Source organism: Gastrolobium bilobum, unplaced genomic scaffold (assembly GCF_033153095.1).
Source record: "Gastrolobium bilobum isolate Gb01-03AN ecotype WA unplaced genomic scaffold, APGP_CSIRO_Gbil_v1 utg7242, whole genome shotgun sequence".
NCBI classification, from domain to species: Eukaryota; Viridiplantae; Streptophyta; class Magnoliopsida; order Fabales; family Fabaceae; genus Gastrolobium; species Gastrolobium bilobum.
This window is the reverse complement of record NW_026898428.1, coordinates 345221-363973: the sequence shown is the minus strand read 5'-3', so window position 1 is coordinate 363973 and position 18753 is coordinate 345221. Positions and strand designations below refer to the sequence as shown.

Sequence of the window (18753 nt, the reverse complement as noted above, 5' to 3'; positions counted from 1 at the left end):
ATTTTTTATTTTTTTATAAAGAGTAAGGGATACTTCGCATTAATATCCAGTGACTCACCGAAAATACTAATATCAGTCCCAAATAGCTGTACGTCATTATAGGTCTAGGATGGAGAGTTCGAAGAATATTGTTGATCAGAATCGGTTTTACAACTGGGCCGATCATGTGATCTTCCTCTACACAAATGGCTTGGAACCGCTTTGGGTCAGAGCATCTTGCAGTTGGAGTAGCTTTAACCCATGGGTCTTCAATGGAACAAGGTGAGGGGTGTACCTGCAAGACACTCTGACGCTCAAGTCAGATTTGGTTCAAGCAAGTTTTAATTATGTAGAATAAAATGCGTACCTTTGTGCTAACATATATGTATTTATAGTAGGGATATGACCAGCTTGCAAGTGGTGAGGCGGCAAGTCTTCTAATTGGTTACTGTAGGTGACTGAGATAAGCTTTGCTTAGTGATGAAGTTGGTTTGTATTGGTGCCAAAGTAATATGGTTGCAACATTTAATGTTGAGGAGCTTGCTAAGATAAGCTTGGGAGATGGAGAAGAGGTAGCCTTTGTTGACCGAAGCTTTGCTTAATGGTGAAGACCTTGAATGTGGGCCTCTTTTATGTAGGTCTCATATTAATATCCAGATCAATTGTATATTCTGTGTTTTTAACATACGCAACGGCAATAAAAATACTTTTTATATGATGATTTTATTAGCGTTTGAAAAAATTCACTAAAAGAGAGTTCTTTTTAGAACATTTTAAGACGAGGAGTCCTTCATACAAAGATAAATCATAAACAAAAAAACTCTCCATCTAACGAAGCGAAAAGCTAATTCGGGTTATAAATGGAAGGTTTTTGTTTTTCATATCTCTGAGGTGGTAAAATGGGTTCGCTCTGCCAAGATCGCCCGCCAAACAGGATCGGATAGTCTGAATTTTTCAAACCCGCTGCCTGCCAAACCCACTCAGGTCGACTTTTTTTTTTTTAGTATAAAATTTTATCGGGCCTGCAGACAACTTGCCCCGTCCACCTAAACGAGACAGGACAAGCTGAGTTTTTTAGTCCATCTTTAAAGGTAGGACGAGACCGTCCATTTTGCCGCCTCAGACTCCATGCAATGAACTAGTTGATGAGAAACTTAAATATGTTTTTCTTTATAGGTGCTCTTAAATGTTTGATGTGGAGCAAAGTTCCATAAAGGAACCAGGTATATATTTTAGGCATAGTCTGAGTAAGGAGAAGGTGGAATAATGTGCAGTTTTATATTTAAGCAGAGTAACAATTCATAAGAATATTGAATTCCATATATCTCTTCCGCGATTAAAGGAGTATATATAAGTAAAAAAACATTTCCTAATGATAAAAAACAACCAAAACAATTTTGCCCAATAAATCCTATTACTACGTGTGAGGTAATGTATCTCCAAAAGTGTATAAGGTAAGCTGCCTAGATTATCCATAATAATAATAGTTTAAAAGTTTCACTATGAGAAAATGTAAAAATGATTATTTAAATGGGCCTCCAAGAATTAAAACAACAACCTCTCGTTGCTATAAGATTTATCAGAAAATTATTTGTCTTTTTATGTGATCTCACCTTTTTATAACCATGTATTTTGAGGTGTATATCGTTATAATATTAATTTTTTTTTATTTCTCTTCAAAAACTTGTTGGCTGATGTGGGCAGAGAAAAAAAAAACAATTTTTATATTATAATTATATACTCTTCAAATATATAGTTATAAGGGGTAAAATAATATAAGCTTATATAATTTAAAAGGATACGTACTAATTTGTGGACAAGTGCACAACTCTGTTAAGAGTGCGATTATATTTTATTAACATTTAATTTTAATTCTTTATACTTTTACAATCAAAAAATAATTGACAAATTTTTTCACATTTTACATCTCAAAGGGGACTACTTTCATCTAAATGTATGAGTACATTCCAGATAAAAATATATATTTAAATCTGAATAGGTTATCATATCAGTTTTTTAAACTAATTGAATTATTAATTCAAGATTAAGATATTTTTTTTAGGGTTAAAACTTTCTTATGTTAAAAAAAATGTGAACTCATTCCTGCAAAATCACAATAGCATGGCTCCCATGGAAGTTTAAAAAATGAAAAAGAAAAAAAGTTCACAGCAACGTATTTTTTCTGTGGAGAAACGAAGAGAATTCTTACGTAACATAAGAATTTCAATCCCCTTTTTCTAATAAGGAAACAATATGCATATCATTTTAAATAAAAATTGATTTCACTAGCTGGTGATTTAACTTTGTGAAAATTTTCACTTAACAGTTATTAAAGTCAGCATTTATTATTAGAGAAATATTAGTATCATATTATAAGAGACTAATATCTCATATCATAAAAACAAAATATATGAGATCCACTCATTCATTTATTTTATTTTATTTTATTTTTTTAAAAAATAGACATCACATATTTTGTGTCTATAACACAAGATATCAATCTTCTACAACACATGTTAGTATTTCCCTCTTATTTTTATTAACCCCAACAAGTAAGCATTTATTATTAATTCTGAGCCTACCATTGAGAACACCAGGTCAGATACTTCCGTTAAAATACAGGTAATCATGTTTTTTTTTTGTTTGGGTATTCTAATCATGTATTATTCCGATAGACTGATGAATCTAAACAAGTAGACCTAATTCAAGACAATAAATTCAATTTACATCAAGTATTTGGTTTTAAAAAGACTTATTTTCATAAATAACACTTAAATATATAAAAATATAACAATTTAAGTCAAACCAACCAAAATTTAATTGAAATGATTTAATCTGAATTAGTCAAAAAAAATTGACAAACTCAATTGAAATTTATTAATTGATTTAGACTGTTAATTAATGATTAATTGACAAACCAACAAAGTTTTTTTGACAAAATCAGTTCTAATTAAATGGTTTTGACAAAAACTAAATTTGACAAACTAAATTCAATACAATTTTTTTAAAATTTCATTTTTTTTAAAAAATTTCATTTTTTTTTTGAAAATCAACATATACAAATTCTCAATTCAAATTTAATTAATTGTTTTTTTCTTTATTTATTTCTGAAATCCGTCAAAACCAATTGGTGTAGCTTTACATTAAGATTTTTACGTTCAGTTTGACACACGAGAAATTTTTTTTTTGTCCGAAAATCTCGATTTCTGAAAATATGATTTTTACATTTAATTTATGATAATATCTGAAAATCAAAAATTTTAAAAAATTTAATTTTTCAAAAATTCAAAAAAATGGCATGTACCAAACGCTCACTAAAATAGTTTAAAATTTTCAGAGAAAAAAGTAAAGAAAGAACTCAGAAGTAGCAAGCTAGTCAAACCAAAAAGGAGTTGACTGAGAGCCAGTCAAGGAAAAAAGAAGCGGAGTATGTTGTGATTGGGTCAAAAGATGGTATTATAGAGTTAGAAAGTAAATAGTATTTGCAGATCAGTCATATCATGGTTAGAAAAAAGCAAATACTCTAGGAGATACGCACCAGTTCCCAAAATGAGGTTTTTTTTATCAGAATATGTTTTTTGTTCTGTTTGTTTGTTTCTTTTTTAGCTTATAATGCCCGCAGATGTGGTTGAGACATTATGAGGAGGGAATAGGGACTGGTTGATAATTGATTGTATCCATCATAGAACCCGTGAAGCCCATGCACACTGCACTGCATGAAACTGATGCTGCTCATATATAATAACAATGATCATAATGTGACGTGAAACTATGATAGTTTAATGATGCCCACATATTAAATATTACATAAAACTCATCATACATTAGGGGCCCATAGAGACAAGAAAGTACATGATTATATATTAGTAATTTAGTATCATATGAACAACAGTAGTGTAAAAGGAGACTTTAGTCACATTTTCTTAAGCTCTACTTCCTATGCCCACCGGTTACATTTTTGGTCACGTGCGACCCACTAGTCCACTGTACCAGAAATTTTAAAATAGGTCGATTTATTAATTATAATTAAAAATTAAATGACCACTTGATATAATTAATTAAGTATTATTCCTTAATATATACTATTATTCAAAAGAGATTTTTTAACTTTAGTGTTTAGTTTTTTAAAAAATAAATATCAAAAAAATAAATCTACAAATATTATATTTAATTGAAAATAATAATCAAATATTTGAAAATAAATATAAAAAATAGATCCAATAGATGGCTAAGATTACATATTATTTATGATACTCATATCAAGCAATGCTAAATTACTCTCACCTGACATCTATAATACAATTTTAGTTCATAGATTTCCCCTTAATCTGAAAAATTTATACAAATCACTTTTTAAATTATTATTTGTATTGTACGCCATTCTAAATTAGCCCTCGAAATTTTATCACTAGGTTTGCAAGATTCCCAATTAACTAAGCAAAAAACTTGCACACAAATAAGAGACTCAAGTCACGAGATGTGTCAAGATGGGTCAGCCCTGACCCGTATGAATTATGGACAAATAAATCTCAATAATAAAGGCTAGTATGGGCCAAAAGTCCTATCTAAAATTATAATTATATAAACTATTTTTTTATCATATTCAATACATTAAAAAATATTTTAACAAATAAATATTTAACAATTTCTTAACATATTTTATACAAATTATAATATTTTTAAATAAAATGATATTTGTAAACAAATATTCAAGTGAAAATGTAAACAAAATTTCAATACAAGTGAAAATTTATTTATTACATTTATTGAATTCACTATTAAAGGATGTAATCAAATAAATATTTTCTTCCCAAGAATCATAACAGAATACAACAACTCTAGTAAAAAATTAAAGATAACAATGGAAAAATTATTTTTAATACCAGTATTGAATAACTGCTCTTAGTATATTATATATTTGAAAGTAAAATCATTGATTTTCTTCAACTAATATCGTTACAAAAAACTTTTTAGTTATTAAAGATTACTAGGGTGCATTGTATACAGTATGTTTTAATACGAATTTGGATATATAACATGCTTAGATATCAATAGGAAATTTTATTTTCATTGATGTGCAGATGAAATTCTTGGTTGAAACATATCACTAGTGAAAAATTCATACATATCACTGTTGAAAAATCATTTTTGTTGTACAATATTATGAATGACCTTTCATTTTGTTCATAACATTTGACTCTTTGATTTTCATGATCTTTGATGTATTCTATAAACATCACATTAATTGTGTGTTGTCCAATGAGGAGTGTTGTAAAATGTTAGAATGACCTTTCACATATAATAGAGATGATATTTCACATGTTCATAACACGCGACTCTTTATTTTTCGAGAGATGTTGTAAATATTATAGACAACATTTTATATGGTTCATAGCATGTGATTCTTTATTTTTCATTACTTTTATTCTACAACCATCACACTAATGATGTGTTGAATTGTAATTAATTCTCTAATTATGTATAAAGTCCTATATAAGAACATATCTTAAATGAAAAAAAATATACTTAGTGAATTCAAAATATACTAATATTTTCTGTTCTTATCTTATTCTTCCTTAGATTTTCGTTCAATACTTTAATTTCCTTTATTTCATATTTCACTTTTTCTTATATTATTCATCAAATTCACAACAATTTATACTTATATTATGTTTATAATTTGTTTTATATTTATAAATATTTAAATTTATATAAATTTTAGTTTTTTAAATAATAAAAATTTTAATGAAGGAATTTTTTTTGTCCGCATCCGCTGCCCATGAAATTATAGGGGTTTGAAAAGACCCTAATAAACATAGGGCTTTGGTCATGGCAACGGTGCTTCACAATTTGCAGTAAAGATATATCAGTTGAACAATGTGGTGCCTAATTAACAACAAAGACTACATCTTAAGTATAGCCTTATGATGCGTTTTAAGCCAAAAAAAACAAGCATCAAATTCAAGAGGGACAAAACCGCAGTATGACATCTCTCAACATTAGATGGGTCCAAAATGGTCATGCAAAAGCAGATCATGATTTTCAAGGAACACATGACAACAAATTCACATCCTACACTATCCCAGTAATCACCCTCATAGAAGAGATTGAACAATTGAAAGGGGGATGAGGAAGATGAAAAAGTTAGAAAAATGTTTTGTTCTAATTAATGACACGAATATTGCATGAATCAACAACACTTTCCCTTTTCAATTAAAGCAACAGCAACTGCAAGAAAATAACCCATCTTGTGTCTTCATCGATCAGGACACTGGATCAGCATTATGCCATCCCTTTGTGCATGGAGGAATGCTCATAAACTCATCAAATTCTTGTACATGAACATCACAGCACTTCCACTGCAAAATAATGAGACAGAAGAAAAATAAATGCAGGTCTCAGAACCATATTACGACTGCAAGCAATTAAAAAAATCAGAATAAAGTTGAATACTCAATACCGACCCCTCTTTTCCGGTCATGAAAAACAGCAGGGCCAGGATGGTAGCTGCAAGCAGCATCATGATTATCCTTTTCCTTGAAAGTTTGACCACATCCTTTGTTTTTGCATATTTGGGGCTCATTTATATCAACTATCTTCTTAGGAAGTTTCAGAGCCTGAATATTTGAATTGTTTTCAGCAGAGGCATCTCCATCAAGATTTACGGGTTTGTCTGCAACAATATTTACAGGCTTGCCTTGTGAACCTAAAAAACAGGAGAGGAGGGATGGGAAAAGAAATTTTAGCTCAGGAACCATGATATAGGGATTATTCAAAAACAACTAATAGAAAGACTTAAGAATTAAGACACTGCCAACAGCAGAGACACATGAATACCATGATCTGAGCAAAAGAAACCCTGCCGACACCTAGAACAAGAGTCCTTTGAAGTTGCATTGGATGAAGGAGCTGTAGTTGGAGGGGGCATGGTCTTCTTCTTCACCGGTGCAATTACTTGCTTCTCCGTTGTATGTTTTCCTGTCTTACATCTTGATTATAAATAAAAACTTTGATCAACAGATGCGGAGAATATTAAAATAAAATAAGAAGAATAGACAAGGGTAATTATTTTTTTAATTCTGAGGATATTTGATGCAAGCAAAATAAGCTGTTTCATCACTAACAACATGCAAACCATATTTGGAAAACTCAACCACTGCTGCTCATAGGGCACGTTTGGTGCATAGTGTTGCAATCCCTAGTTTTCAGCATCTAGAATGTTTTATTTTTCCTCCTTAATCTTAGGAGTTTGTTTCGTTATTTGTTATTTAAATTCCTAGGATTAGTTTGTTTCTGATATTTTTCCTGTTTAGTTAAAATAGGATTCAGTTTTCTAGTTTTATCTCTTTCCCTGATTATAGGGATTTGTTGCACTGGAATATTTCTGGTGTCTATTTATTGTACGTTTTTTTTCTTTTAGTTTTAATGGAAAAACTGGTTCCATCATTCAAACTTTCTATATGGTATCAGAGCTTGATTTTTAAGGGACTGATCCACCCATGGCTACCAATGTGCCACTCTTTGGCACCATGAGAGCCTACCAAACTACTTCTTCCAATACCACCGGTACAAATACCACTCCAACAACAACCCCACTCAATGTTTCAGCATCAAACCAAACCAACAACAACTCAGCAGCTGTCATTACCAACGATAGTCCAGCATTAGTCATCACTGGTCATCGATTCAATGGAGACAATTATTTGTTGTGGTCACGCAGCGTTCGTATGTTCATTGGAGGCCGTGGCAAGGGAGATCATCTCACCGGTACGGGTGATGCTGCTCCTCTGGAAACCAGTCATCCACAATACAAGAAGTGGTCCATTGAAAATAACCTTGTGATGTCTTGGTTGCTGAATTCCATGGTGCCTGAAATAGCTGAAACATACATGTTGTGCTCCACAGCCAAGGAAATTTGGGATGGCGTGAAGGAAGCCTTCTCTAAGGAAGATAACACAGCTGCCTTGTTTCACATCAAGGGGATTCTTCGTGATCTCAAACAGGAGGACAAGGATGTCACCAGCTATTATAATTCACTCCTAAAATTCTGGCAACAATTGGATCTTTATGATCAACATGAATGGACTACTCCAGCCGATACTCTTCAGTATAAGAAAATTGTTGAACAAGACCGCACCTACAACCTTCTTTTGGGACTCAATCCAATCTATGATGGAGCTCGCAGCCGCATCATGGCCACTCGCCCTCTGCCATCCTTGCGAGAAGTTTTTTCTGAATTAAAGTGGGAAGAAAGCCGCAAAGTTTTGACCAATAGCATCCCAAAAGTTGATGCACCTTTGGAAGCAGCAGCCTTTGTCTCTAGACCCAACAATGCAGACTCCAGACCTAGGCGAAATGGTAAGCTCTGGTGTGACCATTGCAACAGAACTGGGCATATTCGGGATACATGCTGGAAAATCCATGGCAAACCAGCTGATTGGAAGCCAAGACAAAACAGAGACTTTAATCATGTTGCTGCAGTTGTAGAAGATGTTCCGCAAGCAAAATCCGAAGGCCATACATTTACAAGGGAACAAGTGATAGCCATACAACGCATGCTGCAAGATTGCAATAAGGACAAATCTAATCCCTCATCTGATAGTCATCAATCAGGTACATTCCATACAGCTCTCCAATCCGATCTTGATAAATGTGATTCCTGGATGGTAGATTCTGGGGCTACAGATCATATGACTGGTAATTCCTCTCTTCTTTCTGAATACTTTCCCATTTTCGAGGCAAAATCAGTAAAAACAGCAAATGGAGGCTTAGCCAAGGTTCACGGAATTGGTGTTGTTCACCTATCGTCAACCATATCTTTAACTGGAGTTCTCTACGTTCCATCTCTTACCTGCAATTTAATTTCTATTACCAAATTGACCAAGGATTTAAAGTGCACAGTCAAATTTACCCACGTTGATTGTATTTTTCAGGATTTGGCATCGGGGAGGACGATTGGCAGTGCTAGGGTCTCTAATGGTTTATATCAACTTTACACAGCCGCGGTTATGAAGACTCAAGACAGCACATTTGCAGCAACTAGCAATTTGAATAAGGCTCTTTTATGGCATTTTAGATTAGGGCATCCAAACTTTCAATATATGAAAAAGATGTACCCTTCTTTATTTAATGAGAATTCGAATTTTCCTTCATGTGATATATGTCAACTTGCAAAACAAACTCGGTCTCATTATCCCTTACAAATGCATGTTCCTTCTAAACCATTTGCCATTATCCACAGTGATGTGTGGGGACCTGCAACTGTTAAAAGCCTTACGGGTGCTCGTTGGTTTGTCACATTTATTGATGATCATACTCGAATGACATGGGTGTACCTATTAGCCAATAAATCTGAAGTCACATCCACCTTTAAAGTCTTTCACAAAATGATCCTTGCCCAATTTCAAACCCAAATCCTTACCCTTAGATCTGACAATGCACGTGATTATTTTAACTTGGACCTTTCAGCTTACCTAAAAGACCATGGCATCATCCACCAGAGCTCTTGTGTCAATACCCCACAACAAAACGGTGTATCTGAGAGAAAAAATCGCCATTTACTTGAAGTTGCTCGTAGCCTACTCTTTGCCTCAAATACATCCAAAAATTATTGGGGGGAAGCTATTCTTACAGCCACTTACCTTATCAACCGCATGCCATCTCGGGTATTACACTTCTCCTCACCTTACCAAACACTCCTCACTGCATTCCCTTCATTGACCTTAACCCCAAATCTCCCACCAAAAATTTTTGGTTGCACCGTGTTCATTCATAACTCTCAAGGTGGTAAATTGGATCCTCGGGCTCTTAAGGGCATCTTTCTTGGCTATTCCCCTACTCAGAAAGGGTATAAATGCTTCAGTCCAGCCACACATCGATTCTACATTACTAAAGATGTCACCTTTTTTGAACATCAGCCTTATTTTTCCCAAACCGCCATTCAGGGGGAGATCCCTAATTCCAAGGAATGGTTGTTTGTGACTAATACTCCAGAAAACTCTGCTTCAACAGCCCCTACACCGGTCTTAGGTGAATCTCAGGAAAATGACACTTCATCTAATGGCTTATCCTCTTCCGGCCCGCTCCAGAAACCGCCTGAACAGCAGCCCCTGCAAGTCTACACGCGACGGCCCAAATACAGAACAGCTTCTGAGATGCTTGAACATGTTGACAAACAGATTACCTTGGCTCCTGGTCCAACTGAAGAAACCATTAGTCCTGCACTTGACCAAACTGAATCCTTGCTGCCAAGTTCTGATGATGCTCTGCACATGCCAATTGCACTTCGTAAGGGGGTAAGGACATGTACAAGTCATTCCATCTGTAATTTTATATCCTATGCTAATCTTTCCTCCAGGATGCAGCATCTAGTCAAGAACATTGACAAGGAAACCATTCCTACATCCTACTTTGAGGCATCTAAGACTACTGAATGGTGTTCTGCTATCCAGGATGAATTGCATGCACTCAAAAAAAATGGCACTTGGGAGATAGTTACCTTACCACAAGGAAAATCAGTGGTTGGCTGTAAGTGGATTTTTACCATCAAATATAATGAAGATGGGAGTATTAATCGCCATAAAGCAAGACTTGTGGCCAAAGGATTCACTCAGACACAGGGCATTGATTACCAGGAAACCTTTGCTCCAGTAGCAAAATTTAATTCAATTAAAATTCTTTTGTCCATTGCTGCTTGCCTAGATTGGCCCCTTTGGCAAATGGATGTGAAGAATGCATTCTTAAATGGTGACTTAGAAGAAGAGGTTTACATGGAAATTCCCCAAGGAGTGGAAGATGGTCAAGGATCTCGAAAGGTATGTAGATTATTAAAATCCCTTTATGGTTTGAAGCAATCTCCAAGGGCTTGGTTTGATAAGTTTACTGCAGTTGTCAAAAATCAAGGGTACTCCCAATGTCAAACTGATCATACTATGTTTGTTAAAACTGCACCTCATCAGAAAATTACAATATTAATTGTCTATGTTGATGATATTGTGATTACTGGTAATTGGGAGGATGAGATAAAGCAATTAAAGGAGACGTTAGCTCACAAATTTGAGGTCAAGGACCTTGGAAAATTACGATATTTTCTTGGAATGGAAGTGGCAAGAACTAAGGAAGGAATTTCAGTTTCTCAAAGAAAATATACTCTTGATCTGCTGAATGAAACAGGGATGTTGGGATGTAAACCTTCTGATACACCAATGGAGGCGAACTACAAGATAGGACTCAAACAAGAATGTGCTTCGGTAGACACTGAGAGATATCAAAGACTAGTTGGAAAACTCATTTATTTAGCCCACACTAGGCCTGATATTAGTTTCCCTGTGAGTGTGGTCAGTCAATTTATGAACAGCCCAAATGAAGAGCACTTGGAAGCCGTCTACAGAATCCTACGATACTTAAAGATGACTCCTGGTAAAGGATTGTTCTTCAAGAAAAATTCCAGCCGTGATATTGTGATTTACACGGACGCTGATTGGGCAGGATCCATTATCGATCGAAGATCAACCACAGGCTATTGCTCATATGTGTGGGGAAATTTGGTCACTTGGAGGAGTAAAAAACAGTCTGTGGTAGCCAGAAGCAGTGCTGAAGCCGAATACAGGGCATTGTCCTTAGGCACTTGTGAGGGAATGTGGATTTTAAGAGTCCTAAAGGAGCTACACCTCGAATACAAGGATCCTATGAAGATTTTCTGTGATAACATGGCCACCATTGGAATTGTCAATAATCCAATCCATCATGACCGTACCAAGCATGTTGAACTTGATAGAAATTTCATCAAGGAAAAAATTGATGCAAATATTATTGATCTAAGTCACATTTCCACAGGGTCCCAGATTGCTGATATCTTAACCAAGTCTTTATCAAGAATTAAATTTGAAGGACTAATTTCCAAGCTGGGAATGCTGGACATCTACCACCCAGCTTGAGGGGGAGTGTTGCAATCCCTAGTTTTCAGCATCTAGAATGTTTTATTTTTCCTCCTTAATCTTAGGAGTTTGTTTCGTTATTTGTTATTTAAATTCCTAGGATTAGTTTGTTTCTGATATTTTTCCTGTTTAGTTAAAATAGGATTCAGTTTTCTAGTTTTATCTCTTTCCCTGATTATAGGGATTTGTTGCACTGGAATATTTCTGGTGTCTATTTATTGTACGTTTTTTTTCTTTTAGTTTTAATGGAAAAACTGGTTCCATCATTCAAACTTTCTATACATAGTATTGGATAAGGCCTAATAGTATAAGGCCTGATAGTATAAGACCTGATAGTATAAGACCTGATTAAATTTTAATACTATCCAGCATTTGGAATGGTATTGTATAAGATAATATTCTCCAATATTTTAAAAATTAATATATTAAAAAAATTATTTTAATATATTAATATTAAAATGATATATTAGTTTTTGAAAATTGTACTTGTAAGGAATATTAATACATCAGCCCCTTATCAGGCCTAATCCCACCCCTTAGGCCTGATTAAGTTATACATCATTTTGGTGTATTAAGGGGTTCTGATAAACCTTTAGTTTATCTTGTTTAATGGACTAAAATAATATGAATTATCTAGTTGAACAAGTCAAAAATTAGGGTTTTAAAATGATAATCATGAACATTATCTGACTGTTGGAACTAATTAATATATTTGTTATTTTTAAAGGGATTTGATAACAAATGATTCAAATATGAAGATTTAGATAAAGAGAGATCAAATCAGAAAAGAAGATGAATCAAGGTGAAAACAATAAGATTGAAGATCTTATCAAGTTGTTAGAAGTGGGAGCTTAAGCCCCCATTCACAAGCTTAAGCGCCCAGACAAGTCCAACTTAGGCCCATTCAAGTTTTCTACTGCAATACGAACTCTTGACCTATTTAAAACACCATTGGGGACCAGAAATAGAGAACTTTTACATTGCTAAACAACTCTTGGGTGCTTGGAGGCTGAAGGAACGCGGAGAAACATCAGATTCATGTTCATGAGCGGCGGAGACGGATCAACGTCAAGTGTTCACTGGAGATATTGAAGATCCACCAATCACTTATGGAGTTTGGGGGAGCTTTTCTATTTTCTTTTGTTCTTGATTTTGCTATGTCCGGCTAGTTCTTTAAGTAGTTAGGGTTAAATGGATTTTAGTCAATTTATTATGTTTTGAACAATTCGCTGTGTTAATTTTCCTTTATATCATGAATGAAGTTATCTGTTTTTAATGCTTTATATAGGCTTGAATCTTATATAATGATCATCGGTGAATGCATGACAATAGGAATGTTGGTGTGTGATCCATATCTGATAACTTCATCGTAAACGTTATGATTCTAGGGATAGACATAGGGTTTGCGTAATCTTTAAGATTCTTGAATTTAATGCTTGCATGCTTGGGGAATAACCGGGGAACTAGGGTTCTTCCAATATTGTAAAGGTTTTAGAGTAACAAGGGATTGAGCTCTAATAACATGCGAAAGAATTGATTAGATTGATACTAAGAACAATTAACATTAAGAAGGAATTCAAACGTAATAAGGAGATTAAATGAAATCGAACCCCTAGCTACGTTTTTATTTTATTAGTTAAATCACATCTTTAATTTCTTGTCTTTAATTCTTGCAAGTAATTAGCTTAATATTTAATATTTTAATTTTGCAATTCAAATCCTGTTTCCAAATACACTTTCGATTGTCCAACTAAGTTTGCGATAGTGAATTAGTGCTTGAACCGTAATCCTCGTGGGAACGATCTCTTACTTAATCATATATTACTTGTACGATCGGTGCACTTGCCGTGAGTAGCAACAGGTTCTGCTGTATAAGCTTATACTATACGATGGTCACACCAAACAACTGAAAATGTCATAACGTATACTATAAGCTTATACTATCAAGCCTTATACATCACATCAAACAGGCCCTTAAGAATATAAAATCTAATACTATAGAGGTCCGGCGGAGATAAATTTAGACACAAAAGCAAAATCAACCGCATGAGAAAATCAGATTGTCCTAAGGAGCAGTAGATAATTTCACTTGCAAATGTTATAAGAAAATTTGCACTAGACTTATTGCTAGATGGAATCCTCTTTGAATTTCTATTTCACTAGTCTTGCACTTAGGAAAACATATTTTCCTCAGTCAGCATTTATTGCCACCAAAAGTACCTTCAAAGTAGGAATTGACAAAACTCACAAAGATCGCAGATCTAAAATACAGTTAATTGTTCTTGAAATAGCATAATTCAGCAAAGGTTAGTGGTGACTTACTTCCAAGTATATGTAAATTTGTAAAGGAAATCAACCCATGCATAAGCGGTAAATGAAGTCTATGTTATTTAGCATAAAGCATCAATACTCCCCCATGCAAATTTTGACTACCCATCTGTATGGTCCTTTTGCATTCTCCAAAACAGAAAGTCAACTCTATGAACTATGAATAGATTATACTCAAGAAAAGCGAACTCTTACAAACAGACCAATTGACCACAGACCAAATCTTCATATTCTAAAACAGGAGACTAGAGAAAAGGAACGGAGAAGATGTCTCACCCAGGAATTTCCAAAAACAAAGTAAAATCGTGACTTCTTTTCTTGCAACAACTCCATTCTTTCATCCCATCATGAAATATAGGCTGGAAATTAAAGTGAAAGCTTAATCAATTGTAAAAACTGATAACTAATCGTCATAGAAAAGAAAACATTTGAAGAAATAAATTAATAGGTATGGACTTACTCCCTGAACAAATGAACATGCCCAGCATCAAATCCATGTCCCAAACATGCCAGGTGGAAAGTGAATCAGTAAAATCCCGTCATGATGCCATGTAATAAATCAACAGAATGATATAACAATGGATATAAAGTTTAGCTTTGTTTATGAGTATGCACTAGCGACGATATTAGCAAAAATAATGTTATAAAAGCTCATGAAACCATGATGCATACAAACAAAATTTAAATCAAGAAAGTCCGTTACAGATTTTTCCAAAGTTAAACAGTGTGGACAAAAATACTGGTTTTAGTGAAGTATACATAACATTTAAACAAATAATTCTCTAAATTCAAACTAAAAATCAGGAAAACAATCAATGTAAATAGAATAGTGCCAATAAACAGAATCCTCAAATGGAAACAACTTCTAGTCTAAGTATCTGACAGGGATAACAATCTCAGAACCATTTATAAGATTAAATTAGAAGAGCTTTTTGCAAGGGCTGCTTATTCTTGAATTCAGACAATACAAGCCTAATCCTCTATGACTATAGACAGGGATAACTGCCCTTGCAAATAGGGGTGCTAAACAAACCAGGGGCCTTTGGCTCGGCTCGTGAAGGCCTGAGCTTACATGTCTAAAATTAGTTGTTGGCACCAGGCTTGAACTTGTATAAAAGCTCGTTTAATAAAGAGGCCTCAGGCTCCAATTCAAAAGCTCATTCAAAAGCTCGGCCTTAGAGCCTCTCAGGCTGGCCTAGTATATTATTTTATATTTTTTATATTACTTGTAATAGCTGTCTCTTTCTCCTCAATCCATTTCACCTCATTTTATTGGTTAAATAGAGTTTTTGAATGATTTTGTTCTATATTATGTTGTTTGGATATACATTGAATTTATGAATATTTATGGAATTATTAGTGTTGTTGATTGTATATTCTGTTTGGATAAATTTTGTTGTCTTATTTTTTTTAAACAGGCTAACAGGCTAAACCAGGCCTTTAGTTCTTGTAAATAAGTCAGGCCACAGGCCGATAATTATATTTATAACAAGTAACAGGCTTAGTCAGGCTGACACATTTAAACACAGGCTTAGCCTTTTAAGACCAAAACTCGGCTCGGCTCGGTCGGTAAACACCCCTACTTGCAAAGTTTCAATGAAGCTCTAGTGCATTACTGCACTAGCTACAGAAGATGAAGACAGTTGTCGAAGACCAGAACCAAATAACATCAAGACCCCAAGAGAATAAGCAATAAGCAAAATAGGTGCTCTTTATATAGATATATGAAAATGGAAACTAAACCATATATAAGAAAAAAAGAATCAATTTTACGAATAAATATTAAGAATAAAAAAGAAAATAAAACGATGAAGGGTTGGTTATTGACAAATAGAAATTAGCAAGCAGCTATGGGAAATTTTCTTTCATGGGCAATAGAATCATGCAACCAAATTTTTAAACATCTGTTTCCAAGAGGATGTGTAAAGGGTAGAAAGACAATGGGATTGATTCTCAGCACCTCAAATTAAATAATTGTCGTTACTCAACCTAAATCATCCCCTGGCTCACATACAAGTGAGCAGCTCTTACATTGTTCTATGATCCCATGGATCCTTGACCAAAGTACTAAATGTAATTAGTTGTCTTTAGGGCTCCTAGGCAGTACATGTGTAACCTGAGCTGAACTTCCAAATTATAAGAGCCTCAAAAGCATTAAGCATAGGCAAAGTTTAAACCAAACCAAGATCTTTAATCTACTTAATAACAAGTTATAAGAGTGAAAAGCTGGGAGAACAGGCTACCAAATTTACAGATAGATCAGTTAATTCTTGAATGATCTTGGGAAAGCTTATGCAGTACAATTAAATCAAGGGCTATTGATACCAAGAATACAAAAAAGATAAAAGAAAAGAAATTTTTTTAGTTAGGGCAAGGTATCAACTGAAATTCAAAGATCAGCATTTATAGAGTTGAATGATTGAAGTCAATGGGAAGAATGCATATATGAGTGATAAAGATGGAAACTTGGATATGTGGGTGTGTGAATTGGGGAGAGAGAGAGAGTGTGTACCGAATCATGGTATTGACAGGAACCATCGGGGTTATCGTCCTCGTAGAACATAGCATCGCAGCCAATCCTCTGGCATCGAACTTTAACACTTCCCTTCTCCATTCTCCAAACTCAATTGTGGTTTTATCTGACCCACCTTTCCGGAAGTTTCAGGCGGAATAAAATGGAAAATAGTTGAGGAGTATATCTATCTTAACTATTTTATTTTATTCATCAGACACACCAAAATCAAACGGGTTGGGCTTTGAAGCTGTTTTTTGTGGCGTTTGGTACGTGGGATTTTGAAGGATTCTCGGGAAACTGAATTTTTTTAAATTTTAAATTTTCAGATATTATCGTAAACTGAATGCAAAAATTATATTTTTGAAAATCGAGATTCCCGGACAAATAAAAATTTCTCTTGTACCAAACGCCCTCTAAAGTAAAGTAAAGAGAAAATAAATAAATACAGATTCCTCACAGTTTCCAGGTTCCAGATTGAGACCCATGTATTTCTTACAAGGAGTATTTTGAATTTTTTATCTAGAGAAAATTACACTCCAACAACAGGTTTCAGCTCTGAAATAATTGTTATTATAATGAACTCTGTTAACGATATGGTGGACAATAGTGTAAAAAATTTAAATCAAAGTTATATTGATTTTATTGCAAAATTAATATTTAAATTTATTGACTTTTTTTTTTGAAAAAAATTGCACAAAGTTACATTACAGATTTTTAATTTTAGGAGAATGTTATATTTACAGATTTTTATTTTTACAAACTACACTATCTTCTATCCATAAGACACTCTCGGAGAAAGTCTTACAGGTAAATATAATATAATTTGTAAATTCAATATAACATTTTTTTTAATTTCATGACTGTCTTTCTCTCTCTCTTTTTTTACGATATATCTCTAAACTAATAAAGGAAAGCTTCCTCCAGTGATTTCCGATGACTCTTCCTTTGGTGGCCGGATAACTTGGTATATATATTTCCGATGAGGTGTTACCTAGTTAGTTTGTAGAGCCGATGGAATTGGCTCCTAACCTTAAAGTACATGTTTTTTTTTTTATCCAAAAAAAAAAAATTCTGAGAATATGATTGGAATTTCTTTTCTCGGGAATATTTTCAAAAAATTATTTGGTATAACAAAAATTTTCTGAAAATGTTGAATTATTTTTCTGATGTTATGTTGAGTTGATTGTAAAATATTAACAAAAATATTAAATGAAATTACAAAAATACCCATTTGTTTGCATTAATTGTTTCCCAAGTCAAGGCAATTTTGTCAAACAATTTGCTTTATCATTTTCCAAGGCCTGAGAAAAAATTATACCATGGGTCAAATGGTATTTTTTAGAAAAAGTGTAGTGTTAAAATAAATGATGAAAAAAAAATAGCTGGGAATATTTTGAAAATCTGCAAACTGAACATTAACAATTTTTTTTCCACCCCCAATTTCCGAGAATCCATACAAAATCTGCATGCCAAACTCCCCTCAATTTCCATCTCTATGGCCAACTTTAAGATAAGACAAGTGAGTATCTTTTTGTAACTTATTTATTTTATATCTATTATAATTTTAATCAATTGTTAATGTAAATTTGTTTTAAACTTATTTATTAAATAAATATGATTTTTAATTGATTGTTATGTTAATGATATTTTATAAGAGATAATTGTATTTCCTACATGCATATAAAATTGTGTAAGACATACTTTTCTCTCTTTTTTCTCTTTACATGGTCCCTCATAGGTCTCACACACTTTTATATATATACGAAATAATTTTATTTCAATATTAATTCCGTAAAAAAAACAATTTTTTTTTCTTTTACTTAAAACATATGTTGAAGTCGGTCTCAGTGTTAATTGATATTGTTAGTTGGAGGGAACACAGCCTGGCCCAGACGTCCAGTACTGTAGAGAGGTGAAGATTAAGCTAAAGACTATAATCCCAAGTTAGCCCAGTACTTTTCATTATGACTCTCCTTTATTGTAAAAGTTAAGGCC

The 18753-nt window shown here is 33.5% G+C and overlaps 1 protein-coding gene across 2 annotated transcripts; it reads right to left on the bottom strand.

The window, feature by feature from the left end:
* Positions 1-5951: 5951 nt before the first annotated feature.
* Positions 5952-16937, bottom strand: LOC133316244 (cysteine and histidine-rich domain-containing protein RAR1). Of its 2 annotated transcripts, XM_061517971.1 has the most exons (6): positions 16756-16937; positions 14704-14706; positions 14520-14602; positions 6817-6968; positions 6444-6685; positions 5952-6338 (listed from the first exon to the last, which is right to left on the bottom strand). In XM_061517971.1, the coding sequence occupies exons 1-6, from the start codon at positions 16855-16857 to the stop codon at positions 6243-6245; spliced, it is 678 nt and encodes a 225-aa protein (XP_061373955.1). In that variant the 5' UTR covers positions 16858-16937; the 3' UTR covers positions 5952-6242. The 2 variants fall into 2 exon arrangements, with proteins under 2 accessions (XP_061373955.1, XP_061373954.1); XM_061517970.1 differs by lacking the exon at positions 14704-14706.
* Between the last annotated feature and the right edge of the window lie 1816 nt (positions 16938-18753).